We start from the raw sequence: 17819 nt of genomic DNA, 5'->3' as shown, positions 1-17819 counted from the left end.
GGTCACGTGATCGCCGGAGACGCCGCCTCCGTTGCTGCTGCTGGAGTTTCTATGATGGCGGCCAGTAATTATTATGGATTCACACATGCAGCTGCCGCCGCCGGCCCGCAGTACAGGTACAAAACAAACAAAACACATGCATGAATGCAGCAGCATTGCCACGACATGCATTTAAACGAGATGCTGACGGACAGTGCACAAGCTGCTGTTGTTTATGTGTTTATTGATGCTTGCATGTTATTATTATTATATGGTGAACGTGTGAAATATGCGTGTGCTAATATAAATACCGCGGTGCTGCCATACATTATGGACTCGGAGTGCCATGTTTATACCATGGTAAACATGTGGTATGCTTTTACCACATAATTCTGTGACTTTACCATTGAACATATGCTTACAAAAGCTCTATATTTTGATAGCCTATTCTTTAAAGTAAATACTATTACCATTGTATTTTGCACACTTGTAACCCTTACCAAAATTATCCATGGTTTTATTGTAGTAACCATGTTTTTTTGGCAAATTTTTCGAAATTGAGATTTATGCATCATCTGAAAGCTGAGTAAATAAGCTTAGGATAGCTGGGATAGGATAAACAACATTTGGGTGCAAAACAATATAAATATTGAGAAAATTGCCTTTAAAGCTGTCTAAATGAACTATTGATTTATTAATAAAAAATTAAGTTTTGCGGTTGGAAATTTACATGTCTTCATGGAGCATGATCTTAATTTCCTAGTGATTTTTGGCATAAAAGAAAACTTGATAATTTTGCCCCATACAATGTATTTTTCGCTCTTGCTACAAATACAGCCCAGCGACTTAAGACTGGTTTTGTGGTCCAGGTTCACATTTGTATAACTACTATTAACTATGGTTACCATGGTTTAACTATAGTAACCATGTTTTTTTTGGTTAATTTGTACTAAAACCATGGTTAATTTTCATAAGGGAAAGGTGTATAAACCGCATTAATTCTGAATCCGGAAATTCCCATCCAGCACCCAGCCGCCTCCTGTCTATTCCCACCCAACCACGGGCAGCTATAGCGTCCAGCCCGCCCCCGGAGTGGCCCATGCGGTGACGGCCTCGTACCCCTCCGCCACCGCCCAACCGGCGAGTCCTGCGGTGACCACTCCCTACCCCACCTACCAGCCCCATCCCGCCCCAAACTACGGCTACCGGCAGCCTGAAACATCCCCACAACTGACGACCACCCCTCAGACTTACCAGGTGTTGACTGAACCGGTAAGTCTTCTCTTTGCTTCATTGTTTTTAATGATGCATCTCAAGTTGGCTCATTTACTTATTCCCGATTGAATTGGTTATACAGGAGAATTATAACTACGGTCGACCACCGCCGGTCAGCAGCTATGAGAACAAGCAGTACTTTCAAACGAGCATCGCACCTGCGCAGCGAACAGCGACTGAGGCCTACTTCCAGACAGGTGAGTCCGATTCCTCTTTAACAGTAATAATGGCCAAGTGCTGTATGTAAAAGGATTTAAGATGACCGTTTGTGTTTGGTTTACCCAAAAATTGTCATTTACTCATCCTCAAGTTGTTCCAAACTTGTATACGTTTCTTTCTTCTGATGAAAATAAAAGTTACTTTGAAAAATGTGGGTAATCAAACAGTTGATGATCCCTGTTGACTAATACAGTGTGGAAAAAGATGCTATGGAAGTCATTAGGGACCAGAAACCGTTTGGTTATCAACATTTTACAAAGTAGCATCTTTTGTGAGGAAACCATGACAGAATTGTCATTTTTGGGTGAACAATCCCTGTAAGTTAAATGTGTTTCCAGTTTTTTTCCAGCAGACATGTTGAGCTTTGGCACTCATGCGGGTGATGCAGATTCAACTCTGGTCTGCACATTCCCATTCAGAAATACTAAGTAATTTTAAAAATAAATTTCAATATCCATAACGATTTTCAGACTTGCTGAATAGTTTGCATTAGTTTAATATTTTAATGTAATATTTGTTATTATATTTACATTTTATTACATTCATGTTTGATGTAATATTTATTTCATTTTTATTTTTGTAAGAATATTAGTGAAATTATTGTAATTATACATTTAACCAGTATTGTGACACTTGCAATGATTTTAATGCACTTTTTGACCATAAAGTTTTCTAAAGAAAAATACAAAACACATACATGTTTAAATGAATCAAACTGTTTAAATTAAAATTCTAAATAAAAAGTATCTGGTGTTGCATTTTTTTTAATCAGAGTTTTAATCGGTGTATATAGTTTTTGTTAACTAAAACAGTTTTTGATAATTGAAATGAAGCTGAAACAAAATACAAATAGTTACTAAAAACCCTCTTAAAATATTAGCAAATATGGCCTTTGCAACTAATAGAAATAAAATAAGTATAAATAAGGTGATGTATTACAATGGCTAAAACTGAAAAAAAAAACACTAATAAAAATGACAAAAGCACATAAAATTGAAAATATAAAAAGTTATTCAAAATAAAAGCTAATTCAAAATACTATTAGTATATAATTAGTGTTGTTTGTATTGTTATATTGGTGCATATAAATGAAAATAATTAAATATAGGGCTGCATGATAAATCCCATGTTATTGTCACGTGCAGCTCGTCAGTAAAGCCGGTTCTGTGATTAGTAGTAAATCTCCATGACGTGCTTTCATATGTAGCGGCATTTAATACACAGAGCCATAGTTCACTTACAAGCTACAAGGTGATTCATCTTTGATTATGAACGTGATATTGTGTTGCTTGTCAGGGATCTACGGCGCTGTGTATTAAATGCCTCTCCATTTGAAAGCACTTGATGGAGATTTACTACTAATCACAGAACCAGCTTTACTGACGAGCTGCACATGACAATAACATGCGATTTATCGTGCAGCCCTAATTAAATATTTATTTTGGTGAGAAACCATGTGTATTTTACATCTTGCATTAAACATTTTGAATGCTCTAAGAAATAACAAGCCCATCTAAGCTATTTAAGAGCAATCAAATATCATAATATTCAATATTTAGGTTTAAATGAGAACATCTTTGCTTTTTCAGGGCTGAAAACTGGGTACACCCCCACAAGCACAGTGTACAGTCAGCCGCCTGTTCAAAGACAGGTCGCAGCTCTGAAACCCCCTCCCGCTGTGAGCTCTGTGTCCTCTAGCTACACCATCTACCCTACATCAACCAGCGTACAGCAAACTCCAGCCCCCATATGCACTTACACCCCCAGTTCTTCCTTCAACTCCACAGCTGCTACGTCCTACTCCGGTACAGCCACGTCCGATTCAGATTTATACGCCACAAATAGCCACCGGCATATTGTCTAACGGTATCTCTTTCTTTGTTGCTTCAGCCGGTCTCAGCTATTCCAGCTATGAGTCTAGCGGTTACACATCCATGCCATCGTACTTCCAGCCAGCACAGCTGGCGCCCCAGCAGGCGCAGCCTCCACCACCTCTCCAGCAGCCGCAACAGCCTCCACCGCCACCGCAGCAGACGCAACAACCTCCAAAACAGCTCGCCAACTCCTCCTGGAGCAGCACTGGAAGTGGCACGATCACCAGCCATTCCGTCAACACATACAAGAAACCTGTTTTCCACCAGAGCAAGATCCAAAAGCCCAAAGGGCCGCCCAAACAGCCACAGCTGCACTATTGCGATATCTGCAAGATAAGCTGTGCCGGTCCACAGGTGAATGTTTGCATGAAATCCACATTCATTTTCACCCACAAATTCAATTTTCCTGATTATTTACTCACCCTCAGGGCATCCAAAATGCATAGGTCTTTTATTCTTCAGCCGAAGAGAACTTAAAGGGTTAGTTCACCCAAAAAATTAAAATTACCCCATGATTTACTCACCCACAAGCCACCCTAGGTGTATGTGACTTTCTTCTTTCAGACGAATCCATTCGGAGTTATATTTAAAAATGTCCTGGTTCTTCCAAGCGTTATAATGGCAGTGAATGGGTGTTATTTTTCAATAGTCCAAAAGAAGCCTCACACGGCTCCGGTGGGTGAATAAAAGCCTCCTGATGCATTTTTGTAAGAAAAGTATCCATATTTAAAATGATATAAACGGTAATCTTCTGCTAACTGTTGTACAATAGAACACCGTTGCGGGCGGATGACGTAGCACGTCGTCGTAGTGCAAACTCCGGTGAGAAGTGACGAAGGCGGAAGCGCAGAGGAGAGAGAGCAAAACAAAACACCGGTCACTAATGATGTACAAAATGAGGATTTTGATATAAGCCAAGAGGAGACTGTTTTTCCTTTGCGAATGTAAGGAAACTGCTTCCTTTGCTCCTGTAAACAAACGTTGGTTCTTGTGAGAGCATATTCTCACTGGCACTTACGCTACGCCTTTGTCCTACGTCATCTGCCGGAACTGTGTTCTATTGTGAACGCGCGTTCGTTCAACAGTTAGCGGAAGTTAGAGATTACTGTTTAGTGTTTATATAATTTTATATAAGATTTTTTTTTTTACAAAAAAGCATCGATTCGCTACAGGAGGCCTTTATTCACCCTCCCGAAGCCATGTGAGGCACTTTTTATTATGGATGGATGCACTTTATTGGGCTTCTTTTTGACTACTGAAAAATAACACCCATTCACTGCCATTATAAAGATTGGAAGAGCCAGGATGTTTTTAAATATAGCTCCGAATGGATTCGTCTGAAAGAAGAAAGTCATATACACCTAGGATGCCTCAAGGGTGAGTAAATTATGGGGTAAATTTCATTTTTGGGTGAACTATTTCTTTAAGGTTTTGGAGGCAAACAATCCAAAAATTTTCTCCCAATTAATGCAAGTGAATGGTGCTCACTGTATACCATTTACAGTGGTCCATAATACATATTTAGATGGCTTCAAACTAATCCACACAACATCAGCCTATGAAAGTTGAATTGTTGCTTTTGTGTCAGTTTATTGTTACAATCTATTTTTATCTGTTTTCGTCTGTAGACTTCAATTTCGATTAATATTTTAAAGGCAGATTTCTCAAAATGATTTTTTTTCCCTCTACTACAGTAGCACTTACTGTAAGCTTTTTTTTTTTTTACCGTTTTATTTCCATCTGTATTATGAAGATTGGTTTGGTGGCGGGTTAAGGTGTAAGGGATGGGTCAACAGTATAGTTATAAAAGTAATTACAGAAATTAATTACAGAGGTAATTACATGCAAGTATTTAAAAAAAAAATGTAGGTACAATGTAAAAACATTTATGTACACAATAAGTGCATTGTATCAAATGATTAATTTACACATAGTACATAGTAGTTAATGCCACCTAATATAAAGTGGGCCCATAAAAATATAGCTTATGGTATATTTGTTAAACAAGCCCATCAAAGATGACCAAAAGTAATGTAATTAGTTACATTTTATGGAGTAATTAAATGTTGTAATCCATTACTTTTAAAAGTAATTTTCCTCCACATTGCTGCCTAGGTTTATGCAATATTTTATTCCTAAAACATTGTGAAATTTAACTTTGTTTTCTTGCTGCTGACAGTATTTTATTTGGAAATGTATGCAAGTTGGTGCATGTTTAATTAGATAACACCTTACTTGCATATTTAAACATAGCATTTTAGAAAACTTTGCATTTTTATCCACTCAATCAATCCACTGGAGATGACCCTAGTTTTAGTCAAAGTTTTTTTGTGGCAGTTTGTTAAGAATTGCAAAATGTTACAAGTTTTAAAAATAAAAATTTATTTCATGTTTAAATCTAAATATGCAAGTTATGCATTCTCTAATTAAACTGATCTTCATGCATGTCCACAGAAGAAATCTGTAAAGCCAGGTTCAAAATTGTTTATTTTTGTTGACATAAGTCAAATGTTTTTACCTAAAGAATTCAGGATATAGCTTTTTCTCACTCTATAAATCAGAAAATGCTGTTAAGAGCAAGAAATAAGTTAAATGCCACTATGCTTGTAGAAATAAAATGTATAAAACCAGGTGAATGATATATGAACAAACCTCTGAGTGAAAATCTTTAGAATTTAGTTGGAAATAAAACTGTAAAATTTGTTCTACTAAACTAAAGTTTTTTTTTTTTTTTTTTTTTTTTTTTTTAAATAGTCCAAAATCTCAATACTCACCTGTGCATTTAAAAATAACAATGTTTTTGCTAGTAGTTTCTTGCCCTAAAGTTTCCCATATTTATGTATTTCTTCATATGTCCTGCAGACATATCGAGAACATCTGGAAGGACAGAAGCACAAGAAGAAAGAGGCGGCTCAGAAGAGCGGCAGTCAGGTGACCAACGGACCTCGCGGTGTCCAGACGCAGCTGCACTGTGAATTGTGCGACGTCTCGTGCACCGGTGCCGATGCATACGCCGCACACATCAGGGGATCTAAGCACCAGAAGGTTTGTTAAATGTCATGATGCCTCATTTGGCCATTTCAGTGCTCTTGAGCTTCTTGTCCTGTTTTGGTTTTGCAGATTTGTTTGTGTTTTTGAATCTTTTCATTGAAATGCACCTGCTATCGAACTTTTCCTCAGGTGGTGAAGTTGCACACCAAACTTGGCAAACCCATCCCTTCCACTGAGCCCGTTTTGGTGAGCTCTGCCCCTGCTGCCGTGACGATGACTACTAGCAAGACGGCTGCGACAATCACTCCCGCCCCTACATCGATTGCGCAGAAGATGCCAGCGGCGGCACTTTCCAAACCCGTGGCATCTCCTGCGAAAAAACCTGCCACTGCTAAAGTTGCCATTATCGGTAAGTGACCTTACAGGGCCTTTTCATTAAATGAGCATAACGAACGTCTCTGTAAATCATTCGGAATACTGATTTGTTTGCACGTGCGATGTTTACACTGGAGATTATGTAAATTTATTTGTAGTTGCAACACTTTGCATAATGATTTAGGGCCTTTTTCGTACAATGTGAGCGGAACAAATGTCTGTGTAAATCATTTGAAGTACTAATCTGAAATAATAATCCATTTTCAAAACAATATTACGAATGATTATAGTTGTCTTCTGCGTGTTATTTCACCTTATCTTAATTTCACCAGCGCTTACACAATCAGTGTTCACACTGATCACAGAAATAGATTATATTTCCTCTTTAGTGCATTAATCACAAAACCCATATGACGGGAATAGATGATTTACATCCTGCCTTGCAGAAGAAAAGTCTCCTCATACACACTGCAGTTGACGCAATGTGTCTTTCAGACATCAACACGGAAGTCTTGCTCAGTATAGTTGTGATATTCCTTCCAGATAATGTTGTTCAGCAGGTTATGAACTGATAAATTTAGATCGTGCAGCATCATTTTGGTAGCATGGTTACATTACAAACAGAAACAAGAAATAGAGTAAATTTCCCAATATCCTTTTCTCTCCAGGCAGCAGAACATCCACACCAGCTCCGGTAAAGACGGAGGAGGCGAAACCGTCCGTAGTGAAGACGGACACTTTGAGCGACGATGAGGATGGTGACGGTACTGCAGCTCAAGGAGACATTCAGCCTGTGGGACACGATTATGTCGAAGAGGTGAGGCCATTCAGTCAAAATATTTGAGTAAATCTTGAACAAAATGAGTGAATCTGTCTTTTTGTCAACGAATCAGTCAAATTGATTAACGAATCATTTATTAGTGAATCAGTCTGAATCGAAAATATTGCTTTTAGCAAATATGTGATATTTATAATTGGGTATATGTCATTCTCCTGAGGGTTTTAAGTCTCTGAATAGTGCTTTTTCCTTCTCAGGTTCGAAATGACGACGGTAAGGTGATTCGCTTTCACTGTAAACTGTGTGAATGCAGTTTCAACGATCCCAATGCTAAAGACATGCATCTGAAGGGACGGAGACACCGTCTGCAGTACAAGGTACATCTTTGTATGTTCTTATGTGCCACTATGAACCACTTTATATTTGTCTACCTTTCATGCGTTTTTCAGATATATATTTTTTTATATTAATAATTATTAAATGCAACAATTTATTTAATAAACAAGAGTCTGTCTGTTATTGAAAAAGTAATTTAAATACTTGCCCAATGAAAATTGCTTCATATAATTAGATTTTCAAATTTTTCTTGGCTTTTATTTATTTATTTTTACATTGTACATAAATGATTTATAAATCTAAAAATGAGTGCAAAAACTTAACCTTGAGACACTTCAGTTCAAAACACAAGACAGTCATTATAAAACAGATAATGAAGACTCTAAATCCAATATTTGACCAATATTTTCTTGTTTTGTAGAAAAAAGTGAACCCAGACCTTCCTGTGGAGATCAAGCCCAGTAATCGAGCACGGAAGCTTCTGGAAGTCAAACTGCGAAAGCAGAAGCAGAAATCTGTGCTGAAGAGACAGCAAGAGGACGAACAGCGCTGGCACATGGAAATGAGGTCTTCATCTGCTTTCACACCATTCAACCTTTTTAACATCCAGAGTTTATTGCACATTTCACAAGGCCTTTTCACTGCAAGTTAAAATGCATAACATGATAAATATACTGAACTCTGTGAAAATGTGATATTTTCACAACTTTTAACGAATGTGTACATAAAATCACACATTCTATAATTTTCTGTACTTTTTGCAAATATTATATATAATAATTCGTGTAAATTTTCACATTACAAAATTTTAAAGTATACAACATTTACCATATAAAAATTAAATGTGATAATTTGTGTACATTTTTGAAAATGTAATACAAAATGTAATTTTCAAATCATAAATTATATATAACAGTTTTCATATGATAAAATTCTATATATATATTATAATTACAAGTATAGTAAATATATAATAAATTTCACACCATTTTTTGCACTAAATGTAGAGTTAATTATTTTATCAGTGTTTGTCTAAACATTTTTTTTTTTGAGTAATTTTGTGCAAAATATCGTCAAATGCTATACATCAAACATGGTTTAAGTCACTGAGTAAAAAATCATAATTTTTTATATTCAGGGAAATCATAATTTTCACATTTACTCACACAAAAACATTTTTCATATGATTACAGTCTGGCACTCTTTAAAAAATGGAGTGCATATTTTTCAAATGCTGTAAATAATAATTCTCACATCATTGTTTACACTGAATGTGGAGTGTGTTGGTTACGATGACGTGATTTGGAACATTTTATATTCACATTTGCATGTGTTGTCCAGCAGGAGGTACGAGGAGGACATGTACTGGCAGAGGATGGAGGAGGAGCAGTTATACTGGGTGGAGATGAGACACAGAATGGCCCCGCCCCCTCTCATGGGCCGGCCCAGCATGCCTGTGCCGCCCCTATTGGTAAGAACACAAAATGACATTTCAGACACAAACTGATCAGATGCTAGTTTTTATCAAATTGTAAAGTAACAATTCTCCCATTTATCTTTAGCCCGCGCGACGGCCCGATTCGCCCGATGACCGCCACATCATGGCCAAACACTCGGCCATCTACCCCGTGGAGGAGGAGCTTCAGGCCGTCCAGCAAATCGTGTCGCATTCTGAGCGCGCTCTCAAACTGGTGTCTGATTCGCTGCTGGAGAAGGAGGCGTGTGCTGCGGACGACGCCAGCGACGCGACAGACAAACAGTGAGGACTCTTGCCAGCTAGCTTTGTGTTTATGCTATCGAATAGTAGATTTACCTGCTTCCTCTTGGACAGGTCGGAGTCTCAGGCTCGTGTTCTCAAAGGAGTCATGCGTGTGGGAATCCTTGCTAAAGGTCTCCTCCTGCGCGGCGACCGCAACGTCCAGCTCATCCTGTTAGCGGCCAAGAAACCCACCGCCTCTCTATTGAAAACCATTGCGGAGCAACTGCCCAAGCAACTAGGGGTAAGCTTGTCTTTTTTTTGTGAAGTTGCTATGCTGCTTAAAAAACATTATTGACTTATGACCCGTTTATGCTCATATCTGTGCACTTCTGGTTTTATCACCTGTTTCACTTTGTTCTTGGCTGTGAGCGCCTATGTGCGAAATCACACAATCTCAGGTGTTAAGCTTATATATAGCAACATGTAGCTGGGTGTTTGGCTAACATTTAGCAATTTCTTAAAATAAAGCTTGGCTGTCATGTCTTGGAGTCTCTGTAAGAAATGGCCAGGTCATATTTTACACCTGAATAAAAAAAAAAAAAAAAATATATATATATATATATATATATATATATATATATATATATATATATATATATATATATATATATATATATATATATATATATATATATATTTTTAATTTTTTTATTTTTTTTTACTTTTTAGAAGTAAAGCATTTAAATGTAAAATATTTACATTTGTTCAAAATACTTAAAAGTAAAATGTATCATATTTTGTATAAAGCAAATGAAGAGTATTGTTTATGCCCATTAATTTTTTTTATCGTTGACAAATAAACATTTTCTAAAATGTCATTACTTTAATGCTGCTGCTGCAAAAAAGCATAGCATACAGAAAATCAATTTAATGAAAATTTAGTTGTTTTCAAAGAAATACTGTAACATGCTGAAAGTTATGTAAAAAATTATTTATCACAGTTTGACATACAGTATTTTCTAAGTTATTTTCATGAGTTAAACGTTTCCTGAAATGTCATTAATGCAGCACAAAACCTCATTACCATAATTTGTGGAAAATTATAAAGAAAATTATAATTTTTATTACAATTTAACATTTCCTAAATTGTCTTTACTATAATGCAGAAAAAAATCATTGCCGTAACATACAAAAAATCAGTCAATTATATTAATGACAATTAAACATTTCATTACATGCAACAAATTATACAGAAAATAGATTTTTTTTATTCATTAACATATTTCCTAAATTGTCTTTGCTGTGATGCAGCAAACATATCATCACCATAACATACAGAAAATCATAAAGGAAATAGTTTTTGTCAATTAAACATATTGCCTAAAATGTCATTAATGCAGCACAAAACCTCATTACTGTAACATGCAGAAAATTATACAGAAAATATTTTTATAATTTAATATATTTGTTTAAAATTGTCTTTACTATAATGCAGCAACAAACTCATTACCGTAACATACAAAAAAAAATCTGTATTAAAATCACCATTAAATTAATTCGGTACAATACTACCATAATATATGAATACTTCTTACAATTTAATTAGTATTTTTTCACATTACAGTAATGAATTTAATATTGTTGTGCATTGCGGTAATGACTCAATGCATGGGGGAAAATGTGCTAAATGTCATGAAAATAATGCCAAATCTTTATAATCTTAAAAATATGGTTATTTACTTGATGTAATCAGTAACATACAGATTCTTTTTTTTCACATTACAGTAATGAGATTGACATGGTTGTGCATTGTGGTAATGACTAATTGTGTCAGGAAAATGAGCATCCCCCCCGCCCCCCTGGGCTTTTGGGAAGAAACATGACTCAGACATGCTTCTGGTGGTTTATTGTGTGATCCACCCATATATAATTCAAAATAACTGCAAATGAATGAGTTTTTGTCTTTGCTCCTTCTGCTGCTCTTGTGGTCCGTGTATCTTTAACTGATCTTTAGTTCCACTGCCTGGTTACGACACCTACAGAGAGAGACTGGGGCTTCTACTTCATTCCCATACGCATTATATCCCAGTAACCCCTGCATTATGCAGCCAAGACTTTGAGTGTGGCAATTTCCAATGGGATTAAAAGGGACAAATTAAGGCCCCTGTATTGACCCCTGCCGTCTCCTCTGTAGTAATGCAAAGTGTCCTTTTAACCGGCAGACCTTTTCTGAAGATCAGTATGAGGTGCAGGTACACCCTGAGGAAGCCAACATCGTCATTTTTTCAAGCAAGGAACCAAAAATGCAGGTCACCATCTCTCTTACCTCGCCAGTGATGCGCGAAGACCCCAACATGGAGAAAGGTTAGAGAACCCGTGCTTTCCCTCAGCAGCACTATATCTGTTCCCTTGGTTCACCAAAAATACGGATATTTCCATAGAATTGAATTTTCCATTAGTAAATTGGCTTTCCTGTTCATTTCTGCCCCCCTTCCCCTCCTTCATTTTCTTTTTTCCTTTCGGTTCAGTCCATTATTTGCCCTCGTTCGGTTTTGCATTGCTTCCTGAAAGCGTTTTAAGGAATCAAAAACAGGATCTCTGACCTTTCTTTACCACTGTGGCACAATATTGTACAAGTTGTGTTGTAAGATACATGGGCACTTCAGGATGAGAGAGATTTTTATCTTTGACCTTTTTCAGGCCAAGTTATTTATACACACAAGTGGCAGTGAACAATGTGAAGTTTGGGGAGTGACAATCGCATTTATTTTTGAGTGTGTACGGAAAAGTGTCAATTCTACATCACGCAAAATTTGTGATTTCTTAGGGATGCATCGAAATGAACATTTCGGCGGCCGAAACTTTGGTGCATCCCTAGTGATTCTTGATGTTTTCATGTTAAGAAACAGTTTTTATCAATTAATATGCTTCATGTTGGCTATTTTTCATCAAAAACAGTGGCTTATGTTATTGTTAGTAGCTATTTATTTATACATTTTTATTTGAATGATTAATTGTAAATTTTTAAATTTCATATATTTTATTACATTATTGTTTATTAAAATACAGTATTTAGTAAAATACAGTATTTCTTACTATTTTATAGTAAGTTTTGTTTATGCTCATTAAACTGCCACTTGTAATTATTAATTAGGTTAATTTGTTAATTGTCACTGCATTCACAACTTGTTTATTTTGTGCACGCGATGCAAATTGTCAATTTGCTTGTAACGACAAAATTTGCTTGATTTAAAAAAAATGACTTGGTAAAAACAAACTAGAATTCAGTTGAAAAATATGTTTGTCACTCCTGTAGATAATCAAAGTACGCGGCCACTGCAGTATTTTGGGACTGACAATGTATGAATAGTTTCACAATAGATTACATGGTTATGATAGCAGTAAATAAGATGAAACCTAAACTACATTTTTATTGATTAGGACATTGGAGAATATGGATTTTATCATCCATCAAGTGGCCTAAAACAATTTTATCCTCCCATCCTGAAGTTTTTGAACAGTGACCTCAAAAGCCTCTGAAATTCCGACTTGTAACCTGAGGTCATTGTTGTTTTATTTGGTTAATAATGATATTCTCAATTCAGTTTCTTTCAAACAACCAAAAATTGGTTCTCCACACTTGTCCTGTTTGGGTTTGTTAATCATGCATTAACAGACCCAAGCAATAACATTTTCCATCTACATCTTTTGCATAACATTACAACAGTTTTTTTAGGAACCTGGACGTGCGGAAAACCCCCCGTCATGTGAAATATCGGTGTTGTCACTTTGTTTTGACGTGTGTTGTAATGATCACATTAACACAGCCTAGTGCCACAAAATCCCCTAAAAAATACTTTGTCATTTAATTAACAATAATGTTATATCAGCAAGATCTTGCCATTGCTAAATCATTAAATACAATTTCCTACATGTGTCCTTGCAGCGTCTCCGGATGTTCTCAGCAGGACCAAGTGCCTTGAGTATTTAGCGGCTCTGCGACATGCTAAATGGTTTCAGGTAAAGAAATAAAATAGTTTATGATTACTAATTTAGGATAGGCTTGAGTTGTATTTAATAATTAAGGGCATTAGACACGTAATCTGTAACCTTGTGAAAAGTGTCGGAGAAGGTCCTTTTGAAATTATATTTTGCTACGTTACAAGCTACTCCTAGTTGAACGTAGTTACGTGATTAAATTATAACGGTTACGTTAAAGTCCATAACGTTAAACAAACTAAGTAATAGCTACTCTGCAAGTTATAATAAAAAAAATATTACTAAATATTGCAAATTTAGGACTTGATCGTTAAAAGAATCGCTAATGGGAAAGCTATGTGTAGCTACTAGCATGCTACTGACTTTAACCTAAACCTGAAATATAGTCTACGCAAGTATGAATCGCTTCTATCAATGCAATTTTACTTCATTCGAGTATGTTTCTGGTTTTGCTCAGAATTGTGTAATTTTAGTAGCATTTTAGTATTAGCATTTACAATTTGTATTAATTAAATTTCAGCTATGATTGTTGCGTATTGAGTTTTGTCCTCAGGCTTAGGCTAATGGTCTTCAGTCGTGTGTATTAACTATCGTCTATTATAACGTAGTTACGACATAATATAAAAAATAAATAAAACTTTTCAGAAGCATAATTAAGCACTAAATTGACTATAAAAAATTCACTATTGGGAAAGCTACATGTAGCTAACTGCTACTGATATTCGCCTACCCCTGAAACATCTATGCAAGTACGTATTGCTTCTATCAACACAAGTTCGGCTTCCAGCATAGCTACATTAATAAATTTGTCAGAACGCAATTAGTCGCTAATGCACCTTATTTTCAGTATTGCGCTATAATCGACATTAGCATAAACTTTCTATGATCCATTTTTTCTTTATGAAGAACTTTAAAAGAATATCGCAGAGCAAGTCAGTTAAGTTTGTTGTCAACTGGTTAGCATGTTAGCTAGCTAACGACCTAAATATTTTGTAGTTAAACGCGTACAGTTGAACTGTGCACTTGCATACATTGGCCGAGTGTTTGCATACTTGGACCATATTTCTGGTCTTGGACTCAACCATTGATTAATTTTAGAAGCATTAGCATTTTCAGTTAGCATTTGCCTTTGTGTTATTAACTAAAGGGCTGCTGTTATTGTTGCATATTAACGAGTTTTGTCCACAGGCTCGGGCAAACGGTCTTCAGTCTTGCGTCATCATTATTCGGGTTCTGCGGGATCTGTGTCAGCGCGTACCTACCTGGGGCAAGATGCCCGACTGGGTCAGTTGGCTTTCCTTGCTAACGGTGATTTTAGCTTGAGCTATTAATGGTCGCATTAAGTAACGTTGCGTTTTCATTCACAAAGGCCATGGAGCTGCTTGTGGAAAAAGCCATTAGCAGCGCGTCCGGTCCACTCAGTCCAGGAGAAGCTCTGCGGAGGGTCCTCGAATGCATCTCCACCGGGATTCTCCTGCCAGGTAGGACCAGTGTTGTTTGTTATTTTATGATTTTTATCAGTTTTTCTAAATGCTTCTATTTAGATTTTTATTTCAGTTTTATTAAATTTAGTACTTCAACTTAGCGTTAGTTGGCAAGGCCACGTTTCTAGTTGAGCTAAGTTTATATTTTTCATCTTTTTTATATTTATATTTAAGCTTTTATTTCTATTAACAAAAAAATATTTTTAATAATAGTTTTAGTTAATAACATAACTGAGATGAGATGCAGTTATTTTGTGATTTTTCTATTAGTTTTTGTTTTGCTATATTTTTATATTTAAGTTTTTCTCATTTTAATACTTTAGCTTGAACTTATTTTGGTTTACTTAGTTTCCAAAGCAACATTTCTCATTTTTGCATGACTTCGTTTTTTTGTTTGTTTACGTTTTTCATCTAATATTTAGGTTATACTTTATTTCAGCTTTATTGCAATTAATAAAACAGTTTTTTAATAAGCAATTTTAGTACTTTAGCTTAAACACTTAAAAATGAGAAATGTTCATATATATTTTTAATATTTAATTTAAACTTTAATAGTTTATAGTGTTTATATTTTGCTTTATTTCAATTAACAAAAATGATTTGTAATAGTTTAGTTAACAACAAAACGGGGTGAGACACAGTAGTTGCCTTCCTACTAATAGCATGCATCACAAATGCATCTTTTGCTACACATTTCTTACCCATTTACACTTATATTTAGATTTAAGTCGGTCATTAAATGTCTGTCCACCCCTCAGGTGGTCCAGGTCTTCTTGACCCGTGTGAGAAAGGTCAAACAGATGCTTTGGGAAGCATGTCGAAACAAGCTCGGGAGGACGTGACCGCCAGTGCTCAGGTACTAAACTAGGTTTCCAACATTTCCATTTGCGTGATGCATGCTATTCTGAAAGCGACATGTCTTTGTTTTTTCAGCACGCACTGCGACTGCTGGCTTTCCGTCAGATCCATAAAGTCCTCGGCATGGGCTCACTGCCGGTCTCAAAGGCGGGAGCCCGAAACCGCAAGAGACGACGTGACGGCAGTGACACCGGCGAGGGAGAAGCAGACGGCAAGAAGGATAAGAAAGACGACTCTCAGGACCCTTGAGACGTCTGCATAACCTTCGCAAGCTATTATGTCTTTAGAAATGTATAAATATCACTCGAAGCGGAAAAATATACAACACTTGATGGTTCCGTTTTTCAAAAGAACAAGAGATGGAAAGAATGTCGTTGTTCCCCTTTTATGATGCAATGTCTTTCTATTACATCTGAGCTGAAAATAGGCCAAAATGCTTCTAAAATGCAGCAGTTCACGTCTCGTTTTCAGCGCATCAGATGATGACCGAATGTCGCTACCCATCAGCGATCAAAATATAATATAAAGTTACTGAACGTCACATTAGCTCTATTAGGCACTTTGACATATTAATGGCACTTAATTAAAAGCTTTAATTATCCAGACACAGGCCAGTCTTTTTTATGTTTACATCATACACACGCGCGCACACACACACACACACACACACATACACTCTTTTTTAATTTTTTTTTTTTTAAACACAGTGGGGCCCATAACTGAGTCCACAATGACGTTTTTATTTTTCAGCCATTTTAACATGGAAATAAATGTTTTGTTATTTTGTAAAATTAACATTACAACATAAAATTCATAAGAAATATTTCTAATTAAATGAAGGTTATTTAGTGACACTGAAGATATAAACAGATGTTCATTGCTCTCAAATTGTTTTGCAAAATTTATTATTATTATTATTTTTTAATTAAAAGACTCAGACTTTTGGATCCCACTGTGTAAAACACAAAATATTTAGATATATTTATAAATATGAATAAATTCTATTCTATATAATATTATTATAATGTATTATATAATAATATTATGTACGAGGTTAATGCAAAGTTAGTTTCTCTACTGTGTATCTAAAAAAAAATTTAGTTTTTAAAATAAGTAGTTGCTAGTATTCACTAATAAACTGTTAAAAGCGACACGATTCAGCTTTGTGTGGTTGTTTATTAACCCGACACTGGATTTATACATGTTTAGGCATCATCTGTAACTGATGGAGGGAAATAAATAGACTTATTACTTCTCTGCGATCATTATTTTTATTTGCATACTGAATAATCGCTCATTTCACGGTGAGAAGCTGGCGTTTCGACAGGGTATCGAGTCGTTGTTCTCTAGCGAACGACGCGGAAAACACAACGTAAAGTCTGTGGTTCTTCACACGTGCCTGCGGTAAAGACTTAAAGCACTTGAAATGTGCACGAGGAGGTGAATTTCCGGTTCTTCATATTGCAATATAATGTAATACCTCTCTATTCTTACATTTTTATAGAAAAGAGTAAAGTCTAACGAGAGATGAGCAGTTTGCTAGAAAGATTGCTATTGAACTGATTATTCGTATCGACTGAATTTGCGTTCTGCCACCTGTTTTTATGTATAATGCAGTCGTATCCCGGTGTTTTTAAATGTTCCTGCTGAGTGTTTGTTCTCGTTTTGTAGGACTGTGAATAATTCTAGCGTGATCTTTCTTTCAGTTGGAATATGTGTGTAGTGCTGCTTAGCTAAATAAACGGAGAAAACAATCAGACTACACGGCTCGTCTGTGTCTGTTTCGGTTCGAGTTGAAGCCTTTTTTTTCTTTATATTTTTGCCATCTTATATGGTCATAGATAGGGGTGGAAAACACGTCAGAGGCACAGCATGAATATCAGGAGGAAGTGAGTGCATGTGTAATAAACCTCTGATGAGTGTGTAACCTCTCACATGGAGTGACACCCGCA

At 36.1% G+C, this 17819-nt stretch overlaps 1 protein-coding gene across 2 annotated transcripts; it reads left to right on the top strand.

Moving 5' to 3' along the window:
- The first annotated feature begins 36 nt into the window (after positions 1-36).
- LOC306867673 (zinc finger RNA-binding protein-like) lies at positions 37-16256 on the top strand. 2 transcript variants are annotated; one of them, XM_079413484.1, is made up of 19 exons: positions 37-116; positions 1005-1251; positions 1337-1451; positions 3063-3278; positions 3364-3701; positions 6210-6392; positions 6528-6747; positions 7382-7530; positions 7749-7868; positions 8249-8394; positions 9172-9298; positions 9390-9586; positions 9659-9827; positions 11749-11890; positions 13473-13546; positions 14714-14809; positions 14895-15006; positions 15768-15865; positions 15943-16256. In XM_079413484.1, the coding sequence occupies exons 1-19, from the start codon at positions 52-54 to the stop codon at positions 16114-16116; spliced, it is 2988 nt and encodes a 995-aa protein (XP_079269610.1). In that variant the 5' UTR covers positions 37-51; the 3' UTR covers positions 16117-16256. The 2 variants fall into 2 exon arrangements, with proteins under 2 accessions (XP_079269610.1, XP_079269609.1); XM_079413483.1 differs by having other exon boundaries at positions 40-116; positions 9169-9298.
- The last annotated feature ends 1563 nt before the right edge of the window (positions 16257-17819 follow it).

This window comes from Barbus barbus (assembly GCF_936440315.1).
Source record: "Barbus barbus genome assembly, chromosome: 49".
Classification (NCBI taxonomy): domain Eukaryota; kingdom Metazoa; phylum Chordata; class Actinopteri; order Cypriniformes; family Cyprinidae; genus Barbus; species Barbus barbus.
The sequence above is the reverse complement of the archived record's forward strand: the minus strand, read 5'-3'. Positions and strand labels throughout refer to the sequence as shown.

Excerpts from the sequence above, each read along its gene's own strand:
- LOC306867673 (XM_079413483.1), top strand. The coding sequence starts at position 52 with ATGATGGCGGCCAGTAATTATTATGGATTCACACATGCAGCTGCCGCC. Across the intron at positions 11,891-13,472 it reads AGACCCCAACATGGAGAAAG|CGTCTCCGGATGTTCTCAGC; the intron begins GTTAGAGAACCC and ends GTGTCCTTGCAG. Across the intron at positions 13,547-14,713 it reads GACATGCTAAATGGTTTCAG|GCTCGGGCAAACGGTCTTCA; the intron begins GTAAAGAAATAA and ends TTTTGTCCACAG.